Source organism: Bombina bombina, chromosome 6 (genome assembly GCF_027579735.1).
Source record: "Bombina bombina isolate aBomBom1 chromosome 6, aBomBom1.pri, whole genome shotgun sequence".
In the NCBI taxonomy this organism is placed as follows: Eukaryota; Metazoa; Chordata; class Amphibia; order Anura; family Bombinatoridae; genus Bombina; species Bombina bombina.
The window spans coordinates 352,767,042-352,781,161 of NC_069504.1; the positions used below are offsets into that span (position 1 = coordinate 352,767,042).

The 14,120-nt window shown below is 35.5% G+C and overlaps 2 protein-coding genes across 3 annotated transcripts in view; one reads left to right on the forward strand and one right to left on the reverse strand.

Annotated features, from left to right (window-relative positions):
- LOC128665069 (oocyte-specific histone RNA stem-loop-binding protein 2) overlaps nt 1–9,306 on the reverse strand; it is a 54,335-nt gene extending 45,029 nt beyond the window's left edge. For both annotated transcript variants that reach the window (XM_053719821.1, XM_053719820.1), the window contains exon 1: nt 9,202–9,306. In XM_053719821.1, the coding sequence (XP_053575796.1) occupies nt 9,202–9,209 (8 nt within the window). In that variant the 5' untranslated portion in view covers nt 9,210–9,306. The remainder of the gene's footprint in view (nt 1–9,201) is intronic.
- A 283-nt stretch (nt 9,307–9,589) lies between these two features.
- Nucleotides 9,590–14,120, forward strand: part of LOC128664425 (M-phase inducer phosphatase 1-B-like) — a 346,009-nt gene continuing 341,478 nt past the window's right edge. Inside the window, exon 1 of the mRNA XM_053719256.1 lies at nt 9,590–9,696. The gene's annotated coding sequence lies outside the window, so the exon portion shown is untranslated. The remainder of the gene's footprint in view (nt 9,697–14,120) is intronic.

The following is a 14,120-nucleotide window of genomic DNA, read 5'->3' on the forward strand; positions in this document are numbered from 1 at the left end:
GAATATAAGTGTTAACACACCACTTAGAATTTACCCCTCACACGTCAATCACTTCCCTTTTTTCTTCTCTCCCCTTTTCCAGTCCCCTCACCTGGATCTGTTTAGGCCACCACCAGGCCCTTATTAGTCTATACCACTTATACACATACATATGGAAAGGTTTGTCACTATTAAAAATAAATCACCGGCAATGCCACCAAAAGGGAAAGAAAAGTCTAAAAAGAAACAGTTTAGACATAGAGAATAGAAGCGTGCTTGAAACATCAAATATATATACAATGGAGTCTCAGGACCTAGTAAAACAATTACCAGACATTATGTTGCCCCAATTTGACCAGGTAAAGAGGGACATTTCAGAATTAAGGGCAGAAGTTACAGTTTTCAGAGAGGTTACAAGAAGCAGAAATCAGAATATCTGATATAGAAGATATGAATGTCAGACATGAGACTAAATTAAAGGAACAATCTAGCCAAATACATGTACTGCAAAATAAGGTTGAAGAATTACAGGACCGAGCTAGACGAAGCAATGTCAGAATTATAGGACTCCCAGAGATAGAGGAATTTCAGGATTTAATACACTTTACGGCAATACAGCTACCTCTAGGATTGGGTATGCAAATCCCCCCACAAGGGATACAGGTTGAAAGAGCGCACAGATTAGGTAGCGCTAGAACCTATGCGGATGGTAAGACTAAGATTAGACCAGTTATTGTTAAGTATTTGAACTTTCAGGATAAAGCCATGATTATGAGTCAATATAGGAAAAAATTCCCAGTAAAGATAGGAGAGTATAACATCTTGCTTTTCCAAGATTTTTCAGTAGAAACGTCAAAAAAACGAAAAGAAATGGTACCTATTTGTACAAGCTTAATCAAATCAGGCTTGAAAGCTTCAATCATATATCCAGCCAAAATCAAAATTTTTAATGAACAGGGAAACGTTCTACTGAATAATTACGAAGAAGCGAAAGATTTCCTATACTCTAGACAGAATTTTTAGTAACAAGAACATAGATATAGGAAGTACTTCAAAAAAGATATTAACCAGGTTCTAAGAAAGAATAAAGTTTGAGATGATTAATAGTTTTAATATTATGGTTAATAGGCTAGAGCTTCCAAGAGCAGTTAGGGTTATAGTTCTAGCTGAGCATGATGTTCTCAGCATTTGTGGGCGATACGGAGGAGGGTTCCTCTGTATCTGGTTTTTATATTATGCTTGGATTTATTGTTTATTATGTTTTATGTTGTGTTCTATTTTCCCTACCTTGTCTTTCCTTACCCAAGGCCCCCCCCCCGTTTTTTTTTTTTTTTCCTCGCAATGCACTATAGGGTTTATTATAATATTTGATGGCTGAACAACTAAAAGTAATATCATGGAATGTGGGAGGGATTTCCTCATTATGGAAACTGAAGAATATTTTGAAAAAATGTAAAAAAAATAATGCAGATATAATTATGTTACAAGAGACACATCTAAAAAAACAGGAATTAGACAAACTTAAAGTAGGATGGGTAGAGGAGGTGATTGCAACACCCTGCACGACAAGAAAAAGAGGCGTAGCAATCATATTAAATAAAAAATTAGATTATAAAATTGTGGGGAAAGAATTAGATATAGAAGGAAGGTTTGCAATTCTACATATTATAGTATACGAAAGATCTCTGATTTTATGCAATATTTATGGTCCAAATAGCCTAGCTAAAGCTTTCTGGAACAAGATTCAAGTCATTCTAATGAAATATGGTACGGAGAACATAATATTGGGAGGCGATCTAAATATGGTGATGTATCCAACATTAGACAGGCTAAAACCCTCTAGGAATAGCAATAGCCGAGCAGAAACTAAATTACTTAAGAATTTGTGTAAAAATTTAAGACTTAAGGACATCTGGAGAATTCAGAACCCAGATGTAAAATGTTTTTCTTGTATATCCCAGAGTCATAAAACTATGTCTAGGATAGATGCTTTCTTGATTTCGGAAAACTTATTAGGTACAGAAATATCAGCAGATATCAAAGAGGTGGTAATATCAGACCATGCTATTATCGTACTAAATTTTAAGTTTAAAGGGGTCAAAAGAGACCCAGCAAAGTTTTTTTTCCCGACATACCTAAGTACAAATGTACAATTCAAGGACTGGTTAAAGAGAAAATGGCAGGAATATATGTATTACAATAAGGAATATGAAAATAGCTATGACATTTTCTGGGAGGCTTTTAAAGCGTTCATTAGAGGGGAAATCAAGGCATATTTAGTGAAAAATAAGCGGATAGCACAACAGAAAGAGTTACAGCTAGCAGGACAAGTACGTAATTGTTATAATGCGTTCTTAAGTGATAGATCAGGGACACTCTGGGACAAATATATAAGGGCCAAACTAGGAAGAGACATTTTTCTCATGCAAAAGGTAAGACAAGAAGATCTTAGAACAAGGGCGTTTTTCTACAGACAGTGGCAGGGCTGGTAAATTTTTGGCAAATTTAGTAAGAGTCAGGAAGAAGAAACGGGCTATAGAGACGATTAGAAAGGGATCAGAGAGATTGACTAATATTAAAGAAATAAACGAGTATATATATATATATAAATATTACCAAAACTTATATATAAAGGATAAGATTAATTTGGAAGCTAAAGCAGATTTTTGGGATAAAATTAGATTACCAAAGCTAGATAAAGAAGACTTAGACGAGTTAAATAGACCTATAGCACAGGAAGAAATAAAGAAAGTAATTAATAAAACTGCGATTAACAAGGCCCCTGGCCCAGATCAGATTCCGATAGAACTTTATAAAATTTTGCAGGAAGAAATAATCCCTACGTTAGGCCTTTTTAATAAAATATATATCAATAATAAAATGCAGTCCAAATATTTTACAACTTCAACAATTTCATTAGTCTTGAAAAAAGGTAAGAACCCGGAAGAGATGGGTTCATACAGACCCATCTCATTGTTAAATAGCGACTATAAACTACTTATGAGTGTAATTGCCCAAAGACTAAAGAAAATGATGGCCCCATTAATACATAAAGATCAAGTTGGCTTTATGCCTAATAGGACTTCTACAACCAATCTGAGGAAAGTACAGTTGATAATAGACTACTATTGGAACCAGATTAAAAAAAGGGAAAGGGGATTCAAACAGATATGGATATCACATCTATAGATGCTGAAAAAGCCTTTGATATGATTACATGGGATCATTTATTTACAACAATTAGAAACTATGGAATCACAGGTTCTTTCCTCAGATTGGTACAACTGATATATAACGAGCCGCAGGCTAACATCTTGATAAATGGTAATATATCACAAAATTTCACTTTACAGAAAGGAACCAGACAAGGGTGCCCGTTATCCCCTTATTTGTTCAATTTAGCTATTGAACCTTTAGCGATATATTTGAGAAAGGAAATAGATGGGATATGGCTAGGGAATAGAAGAATTACGCTTTTACTAGACGCTGATGACTTACTGGTCTTCCTAAGAGATACGCAAAAAAATATTCCTCTACTAATTCAAATTCTATGTGAATTCGGTAAGTTTGCTGGCTATAAAGTAAATCTTGATAAATCAGAGATTTTTTGGTTAAAAGAAAAAAGATAGTTATAAGAATGCTCCATTCAAGAATGCAAATGGAAAGTTAAAATATTTAGTTATACTGTCTAGAGACCCTGAAAATTGGTATACACTAAATTACCCGCAAATTTGGGCAAAATTGTCTAAGGATATGGCCAGCTGGGCTAATTTTCCACTGACCTTGTCAGGTAAAATAAACCTAATTAAAATGGTCCTATTCCCTAAAATCCTGTACTTGCTACAAAATTTACCTAGATTTATCAATCGTAAGGATTTAGTATCATTTAAAAGGGACTGTCTAAAATTTTTATGGGGCAACAAACGTAAAGCGATTGCATTACATAATTTGTCACTATTTAAATCAGGGGGTGGCTTAGCTTTTCCAGATATAGAGCTATATAATTTAATATGTATGGGTAAATTTGCATTAGAATGGCTAACAGAGGCAAACTTTCGCCACAAATGATATAGAAGAATTTCTAGTGGCCCCATATGGCTTAAAAGCTTTATTACATTACAATGGGAAATAACCAGATAAAGTTAAAAAGCTATCCACCGTTAAGAATATAATTATTGCATGGCATAAACTTTTGAAATTACTACGAGTTAGCCCGGAATACTCAAAATACTTGACTATAGTGGGGAACCCCAATTTTATACCAGCAATAGAGTCGAAAGTCTTTCATAGATGGAAGAGGAAGGGCCTAACTTTCATACAACAACTGCAAGATAGGGACACTAAAGCTTGTAGAACGTTCCAGGATTTAAGAAGTGAGTTTGGAATCCCAAACAATGAATTTTACGCGTACTTGCAAATACGGCATTTTCTAGAAACTTTTAACAAAGAATCTATACAAGATAGTTTAGGCGAAAAAATGAATATGGTACTGAATATGTATAGTCAAGGAAACTATTCTATCTCCTTTTGGTACAAGATAATAAAAAAGTTCCAAGAAACAACAAGAATAGGGGCTTTAGCAGCAAGCTGGCGACAGCCAATTGAGAGGCTACAAAAAAGTTTCAATTTAGTAGACAAAGCAACACTATCTATAGGTTGGAGAGAGTCCCAAATGAAAGTGATAAATAAGGTATATATTACACCTGCCGTAAAAACTAAATGGGATAAAAATGCCGAAAATAAATGTGCTAGATGCAGCTTCCCTTTAGCGGATCTGACCCATTGTCTATGGTCCTGCCCAAAGATTCAAAAATTCTGGAGTAAGTTGAATTTCTGGCTGAACAGAATTAACGGGAAAAAGATTAAGTTGGAAAAAGAGGATATTATCTTTATGTATCAAACTCCCAGACAACAGATTAATTTTAAATTTGTAAATACAGCAATATTAATAGGGAGGTCTTTAATCCTGAAATATTGGAAGTCCACGAAAGCCCCCAGTTTAATAGAATGTATTAATAAAATTAAGGGACAACTAATAGTGGAGCAATTTGATACGACAGTTCTGAAACTCAGATCAAACGCTTCCTTGACAAGTGGAGGAGATTTATTCAGGCTTTTTCGGAAATAGAACAGAAACGGTTAATATACCCTTTTAGAGAGTCAGAAACATTGAATAACGCGATTGCTAGAAATGAGTTTCCAAATTGGAATTAAGTATTGGGGGGCCCCCCCTTCCCTTGTTGTGGGTTTGTTTTTCCCTTTTTTTTTTTTTGTATAAAACTGAAGTAAAACTGAAGTACGAAAATTATAGTTGTAATAAGGATGAGATTGCCTTGTATGGCGAATTCTTTGTTTTTTTTGTGTTTGTATAAAACTGAAGTACGAAAATTATAGTTGTAATAAGGATGAGATGATTGCCTTGTATGGCGAATTTTTTGTTTTGTTTTCATGATGTCGGGAATGCCCTGTCATATCTATTTGTTTTATTTTATGTACAATAAAAATTAAAAAAAAAAAAAAAATGTTTCACATTACAGCATTCAGGGTCAGAAGAAAGTTGCTGAGCAAGATTAGAAATCTAAAAAGTAGAGGCGGCTGCTACATCAGCAATAGATAAAGCTGGCCTAAGAACATAACCAGTATGTAAATAAGCCCTTCTCAAAAAAGATTCAAGTTCCCCATTTAAAGGATATTTGAAAGTAGTACTATCTTCTAACTGAATGATAGTACGTTTAGCTAGAGAAGAAATAGCCCCATCTACCTTACTTAGTTTCCCATAGCTCTAAATTAGCAGCAAATAAAGGATACCATTTTTTTTAAACCTAGAATGATTAAAATAATTATCAGGTTTAGACCATTCTTTAGAGATATTAGAGACTGCATTAGGAGCAGGAAATATATATGGAATAACAATGTAAGACTTAAAAAATGAATTTAACTAGTTTCAAGGAATATCCTCAGAACCTCAACACCTAAAGTGACTAAAAGTTATTTTAAAAGAGAACAAATGTGCTCAATTTTTAAAAAAAGACGATGTATCTGGTTCTATATCAGATGGAGCCTCAGTATCAGAGGAATTATCATCATGAGAAGATAAGTCATTACTCTGATCAGTACAGATTTTACTAGATGAAGGCAAAATGTGCTGATCTTACGCTTATTTGAAGGTGGAAATTTAGTCAGCCTTCTCAATTGAAGCAGCAACACATTTCTTCATTGCTGGGGGTACACCATCTACATGTATCTGTGAAATTGAAACATAGGTAGGTTGTGATAAAAATATACATGAGTCACATATTTGCTGAAGATGGCAGTTCAGAAGTTGTGCAATAGACACACTTAGCTTTAGTAGAAAGGTGTTTAGACTCCAGTCCTATGGTGATTTCAGGGACAGAAGTAGGTTGTTCCATTTTGGAATAGAAAACCATTTTTGGAAAAAAGAAAAATTACAATTTTTAGAAAAAAATAATCTTTGCCGAGTAGGTAGTCAAAAATACTTAAAGAGCTTTAAGTATAAGTTTATGTAGAAAACAAAGCCCTTATAAAATAAAATGTGAGCTGTCAGATGCAAAGAACGGCTATTTAAAGCTAAAAAATGTGCAACAATATCGGCAAAAAAAAGCGCAAGAAAAATGGCACGAAAATTACGTCATAAGGGGCTGGTTTAAAAAAAGAAAAAACAAATACCTTAAATTTGACAGACACTCGTCCACTAATGCAGACAGGCCAAACCAGTGCTGAAAACATCAGCAGAGGTACAGAAATGGGAGTATGTTAAACTATAAAGGGAGGAAGGAGATGAATCCCTGCGACTGATTTACAGATAGCCCATTGGAGGTTTTAAACAGAGGTAGAACATGATAACCTTAGGCAAACTCCCCTCATATCCCTCTGACCAACACTATACTCTGAGGGGAAAAAACAGACTTCAATATACACTGAAGCACCTATCACTAAAGCACATCATACTTTAACCACCTGCAAAGGAGGCAAAGTTTAAACAGATATGAGTGAGGTGGGTGGGGTATTTATAGGCTTTGAGGTTTGGGAAACTTTGCCTCCTGGTAGGAAAGTATATCCCATATGTAACAAATTGTGGACTCTCTGCACCTATATGAAAGAAATACATCTAGAGTAAAAAAAATAATTATCAAAGCAAAATAAATTTGAGGTACTTTATCAATAAATGTTATACATTAAACATATTGATCACCCTAAGAAGCTGGGGAAAGGTTTGAGGCTTGATGGATATAAACCAGGCACAAGCTAAAGAACCCAGCAATGTACAAATTGTGTTCATTAGTGATTTTTAACCTTTTTTTGCCGTGGCACACATTTTTACATTAAAAAATCCTGTGGCACACCACCATCCCAAAATTTTTTAAAAAAATCACACATTGTAGCCTAATACAGCATATATATATATATACACATACACACAAACACACACATACTGTATGTATTGTGCTGTTATGCCATGCCTCCTACAAACTACCCCTGCACTGGGAGTAAAAAACAAGCAAAGTTTAAAAAATATGTCACACTGTTGTCAGTCTGCCGTGGCACACCTGAGGATCTCTCACGGCACACTGGTTGAAAAACTGCATTAAAAGGACATGGGTTGCCAACTAAAAGCCAGTTTCTTTCAAGTCTATGGAATTTTCTCTAGAAGAACTTACACAATAATCTTAATGCATGCAACACACAACTGTTCATCTCCTACTCTTTCCTATACATAGGCAATGATTTTAAAAGAAAAACAAAACATGCTTGTTTACTGGTGTCCTGTAATCCCATATGGATTATTTTAGTCTACCAGTAAATGTGTGCTTAACATTATAGCTCAAGATTGTTACATTTTGGACAATTTCCATTTGCAAGTTAAAGCATTTAAATTGTATGCTAGGATATAATGTTATTTCATTAGAACATCTTTTTTAAATAAACACTGCAAATGGGTTATATAAGCAAACATGCATCCAGAACATCCCATGCCACTTCTGCAGTTAGAAGCAACATCCTCCTAAATACATACATATGCATGATAAGGATTTGTTCACAGGAGATATCAACTTCCCATGCAGCACAGGAGCATGTAGGATTATGTGGTTAACACAAAGTTTATTTTTAAAAGAATTCCAAGTAATGAATTTGCATTCTTACTATGGAATTCCTTTTTAAAGGGACAGTCTACTTGATTTATTTTATTGTTTAAAAAGTATGCCTTTACCACCCATTCCCCAGCTTTGCATAACCAACATTGATATATTAATATACTTTATTATTTATTTGTATATTACCACCAAATTCCATAGCGCTGGGGTTTACCTATTTAAGCCACAGCGGGCTGCCTCCTATTTCAGGGCTTTTTATTAACTTAAAATAATGCACAAAAGTCAATGTAAGTTTATGTGCCATATAGACATTGTGCTCATGCCCGTGGAAGATAATGGTTATGCAAGTACCAGCACTGATTGGCTAAAATCCAAGAATGTAAAAAGCACTGAGATAAGGGGCAGTCTGCAGAGGCTTGGATACAGGTAATCAGAGGTAAAAGGTATATTAGAAGAACAGTGTTAGTCAGGCAGAACTGTGGAATGGGTAATAAAGGTATTATCTATCTTTTTAAATAATAACTGTCCCTTCAGCATTCAATTACTTTCTTGCTGCACCACCACAAATGTCTGATGTAAAAAAAAAAGTTTAGTGATTAAACAAAAGATTATTGCAACAACTCAAACTTCTGCACAAATGTATATACAGCGTATTGTAAACGTGCACACTCTGCACCTAGTAGCGTCTGTCTCTCCCATTCTCTTTAGGGCATATGTTGCTCGGCCCCAAGCACTTTGTATGGATTCTCTTGCGTTTCATCCCCAGCAAGTCATCTGCTAATGATGTACTCCATCCACATTCTCTTCCACACACGATGAGAGTGGTTCCTGATGACCCCTCTTTACTTAGCACTATGTCATTCCACATATGAATCTGTCACCAGCATTGCAGGCACCAGGAACTACTAAACCTTCCCCACGGTCTGTCACATTCTCCGAGAAAATTGGAAAAACTGCCACAGAGAACCTACCAATTCCAGGATAGGCAGCAGACTGTGGACCACACATGCTACAAAATATATTTTCTCTCAACACCACAGCTATACAATACAGCTAATAAATGTAAATAAAACGTTACACTCAGCCCTAACAACATAAATGTCATTACCGCTGCATGGCTCACGTAAGAGCTAAACCGAGCCATCTTTTCCCAGAACATTTAAAAGCCCCGCCAGCAAGCTTGTGGGTGTGGTCTAAATGCTGAGGAAGAGGCAGGTCGGGGAGTCATGATGACGTGAAAACAAGTGGTACAATCACAGGCCGATGAATTTCTTGCGTTATAGCGTTAACCAATCAACAGAGGGAACTTTTTAAAACCGGCAGCCTTCCAACCTATGCGAACAGGCATAGTACTCAATCTCTTAAATTATTGGTGAACATCATTCCTTATTTCCTTTGCTTTTTCTGATTTGCTGATCCATAAGGGCGGAAGGTTTCAATCTACATAGTGTTCTAGTAGCTTCATCATTATTGTTTCTAGACATTTTGAGTGTCGGGGTTTGGAGTGCGAGTGAAACGGAAGCTGTTCGGGGAGGGATATGTATTTACTCGTCAGCTGAGACGGCTCTTGTGTAATAGCATGCAGTGTACGTTCTAGGTTGAGGTGAGGAGAGCTCTGCTATCCCCGTAAATGTAATGTTTATAATCTTATCCAATATTTATGGTACTGACATGAAATGTTAACCGTCTTCTGTGTGTGTTTTTTTTTTCCTTCTTAGTAAAATAGTTCAGCGTTCTGTAAATTTGAATTACAATGTCAGCAGTTTGGTTGGTAGATATATTTTGTTGTAAACATATGTATGACCTTGGATTCTGTGGACCTGATAGCACTCACAGCCATTAGTACAAACCAACCCCATGTACTGGTTACTGTAACACTTTTGTCATGTGTCTGCGTGTATCTATTTTTATTTGCTGCCAGTGATGGATACGAATTATAGAGTAATTGTAGAAGGCTTTGGCAACCAAGGGGCGGCGATTAATAACAAATGTATAAAAAAACAGAAGCCAATATGATTTTTTTCTTATCGTTATGTTTGAAAGAAACAATGTGTGGTGTTCTATTTTTAAACTACATTGCAGTTTTGCACTCATGCCTATAAGTGTCTGTGCATGTGCGCTCAGTAATGAAGAGAATGGCGACTATACTGTGCAGGTTCTTACCATGTAGTAAGGCTACATCTTCAGAAAATGCCTGTTTGTGTAAGGACTTGGTTATGCTATGTGGTCATTACATCAGTCACAATAGTATCAGGTTTAATATCCCATTGCAATATTTTTTCAGTAAGTCTAAAATAAGGTATTTCAAGATGTATTCTATTTATTTTTTAATTCTGACTTGCATGGACCAATATATTTGTGCTTTCTCTACAAATATGACTGCAGGAGCTGTCCTTTTTACATCTAGTGAAAACCTTAATTTAGAAAAACAGTACACAACTGATACTGTTGAATTAGTTTTGGTTTATATCTTCAACCATGCCTATAAAAGACCAGCAATGTCCCTTTTAATACAGCAGTTAAAGGAACATGAAACCCCAACATTTTTCTTTTATAATTCGGATCGAGCATACATTTTTATGTTACTTTCCAGTTTACTTCTATTATCAATTTAGCTTCATTCTTTTGGTATCCTTTATTGAAGGAGCAGTCATGTACTACTTACTGGGAGCCAATGGCAGTAGTCATACATCTGCAGCCACCCATCAGCCGCTAGCTCTCAGCTCCAGTGCCTACCTAAGTATCCTTTTCAGATACCAAGGGAACTAGGCAAACTAGAGAATAGAAGAAAACTGGATAGTTGTTTACTCTATCTAAATGAGACCTATTTTGGGTTGCCTTTCGGTATGCTTGAATAGTCCCAGTACATGTTGTGACAAGTCCTGCTACAAGTTCTCTTAACATTTGTGATCACAGTTCTACAGCAAGAACATTTGTGTATAAAATAAAAGATGTTTCTTTTATGATTTAGATAGTGCATGCCGTTTTTAACAACTTTACAATTTTACTTTTTTTTTTTAATATAAAAAAAAAGTTATTGTGGTATCCTTTTGAAGGAGCAGCAATGCACTACTGGGAACCATCTAAACACATCTGGTGAGCCAATGACAGGAGACATTTGTGTGCAGACACTAATAACCAGTTAGTTCCCCATAATGTTTTGCTGCTCAGGAGCCCACCTAAGCATAATGTTCAATAAAGGATAATAAGATAATAAAGCAAGTAATATAATAAAAGTAAACTGTTGTTTTTTTTTAAATGATATGCTCTGTCTGTCTTAAAGTGAAGGTCAATTTTTAGCAATGAGTGCCCGGTTTTTTAAAATACTTTTAAAAACAGAGGCACTTTCATTGATAAAAATTAACATTGCACTGGATTTGAAGAAATACTTACCTTTTACTCGTGCAAAACCGGATCGCCGATCTCAGCCTCAGTTCCTCTGTACTGACGTCAGAAATGACGAAAACCGGCTTCCTCCAATCATGGCTTGCACCCCAGAGCGTCCAGCTTGTGATGCCTGGCTGTGATTGGAGGAAGCCAGTTTCGTCATTGCTGTTGTCTACAGCAGGAAGAAGGGGGATCGTCGATCCAGCTTTGCAGGAGTAAAAGGTAAGTATTTCTTCAAATCCAGTGCAATGTTAATTTTCATCAATGAAAAGTATTTTTAAAAACCGGGCACTCATTGATGAAAATTGACCTTCACTTTAATCATGAAAGTTTAATTTTGACTTTACTGTGCCTTTAATTTGATGAGATGCAATGTTCTCAACAAAAAATGTTGCAGACTGTATGGGGTCAGTGTAATAATTTCTAATAATTTTCTGCTATCCAAAGCACAAATCGATACATTTAACATAAATGTATTTAAAGTGAAGGTCAATTTTTGGGTTCCATAATACATTATTTTGAAGCTTATAGTATAAACACTTTAGTCGCTCACTTTATATCTCTAAATAACGCATCCGTTGCAAATAAACAGTTATTATAATGTACCTCCGTTATCGCTCTAATCTCCGCCCATACAGCACTTCCTTATTCAGTTGCATTCTTTCTTTCAAGCGGACTACGCTCGTGCACCCATGTGTTGTTTCTAAATGCGCATGCGTTTCATTTACGGCCGTAACTTTGTATGCAATACAACAAATTCGTGGGTTAGATGAGATCGCTGCTAGTTTGTTAGGATGCGGGAGACAGATGCTGCCGATTCAATGCATCAAAAAATATGACAGTGGAGAACGCATGCGCGTAACCTGAACGAGCATGCAGATGATGACGCGCTGTTTAATTGCACGCATGCGCATATTGTTTCAATGACGAAACAGAAAAGGGGCTGGACGCCACGGGGGTAAACCAAACATTGGAGAGAAAAACTGTCAATCAATAAAGGCACTGTGACGGGCGGATTGTAATGCTGAAACGGAGCGCATTCAGATCGTAAAAAATAAAACTTTTTATTGCATTTTTCTATGATTTGATGAATGAACCTCATATTAATTATAGCTAACTTATTGAAAAATTATAAACACAACCCCGGACTTGACCTTCACTTTAATGATTATTTGTGCAATACAAATTGAACTTTTTGAATATTGGCAAATGTGTGCAATACTAAAAAGGTCCTGTTGAGGACACTGCATGATTTGAAAACCCATGATCTTTCTAATCCTTTGAAAGGAAGTATGTTGAGGAGTTTACCATTCATTAGGAGTCTAACAACAACGTCCTAGATTAAATAAAACCCATTTGAGAAGCTAAAATTTCACAGAAGAAAGCTTGTTGTAACATTACAACTTGTAAATTGTGTTATTTTAAGAGATTTGTACCTGCCCTACACCACAGCTGCGTGGAAGTGTTCCACTGTGAGATACAGCATCACAAATCACCTTACTAAAAAAACAAATTAAAATGGGGGGATAAAAACACATTCGATAAAACAGACCACTCTAATATATGGACAAAAGAACAAAGTAAAATAAATAGAATAAAATTAAAACAAGACATCCTTATTAGCATTGAAATAGTGAGATAAAATACTTCACATGGGCATTAGTCTTTTCAAATGTAATGCTTGGCCAAAGATGTAGGTGAAAAACCTCTATGACAGTGCTGATCAGCCCCATATTCTTAAAAGGGACACTGAACCCAAATTTTTTCTTCCGTTATTCAGATAGAGCATGTAATTTTAAGCAACTTTCTAATTTGCTCCTATTATCAATTTTTCTAAGTTCACTTGCTATCTTTATTTGGAAAAGAAGGCATCTAAGCTTTTTTTGTTCAGTACTCTGGACAGCACTTGTTTATTGGTGGATGAATTTATCCACCAGTCAGCAAGAATAACCCAGGTTATTCACCAAAAATGGGCCGGCATCTAAACGTACACTCTATTGTCGTATATGAGAGGAGCTGCCTGCACTCTGCACGCCTGCAACTTTTTTTTCATAGTGAATAAACCCTTTTGGATGTTCCCCCACATCCGGATCCTGACGAATCTAAAGGACTTGGTTAAGGCACTAATACAAATTTTGTACACATCCATCACATACTAATGTTATATATGGATTGATAACTACCTCATTGTGAATATTGTATGTACTAGTGAATTTATTCTTTGCCATCCTTTACATTAGCGCCCCCTTGAGCTGGATATTTAGATATTAATGTAGTGTTTTTTTTTAAACTTACATTCTTGCATTTCAAATAAAGATACCAAGAGAATTAAGAAAATTTGATAATAGGAGTAAATTAGAAAGTAGCTTAAAATTGCATACTCTATCTGAATCGCGAAAGGGAAAAAAATGTGGTTTTAGTGTCCCTTTAAGTAAAGGTAAGAGACATATAAATCTCAGGCACACAATTATAAGGGGATGGATGAGGGGAGGCTCAATATTAAAACATAGCTTTTAATACCATAAATTAAAAAGTGTAAACAAAACACATAAAATCATTTAAAAGAAAGCTACATAGTAGCACTGTCTGAGTGATAGGGATCCGAAAGGTTAATATTCTAATCAAAATAATTTGTTCAAA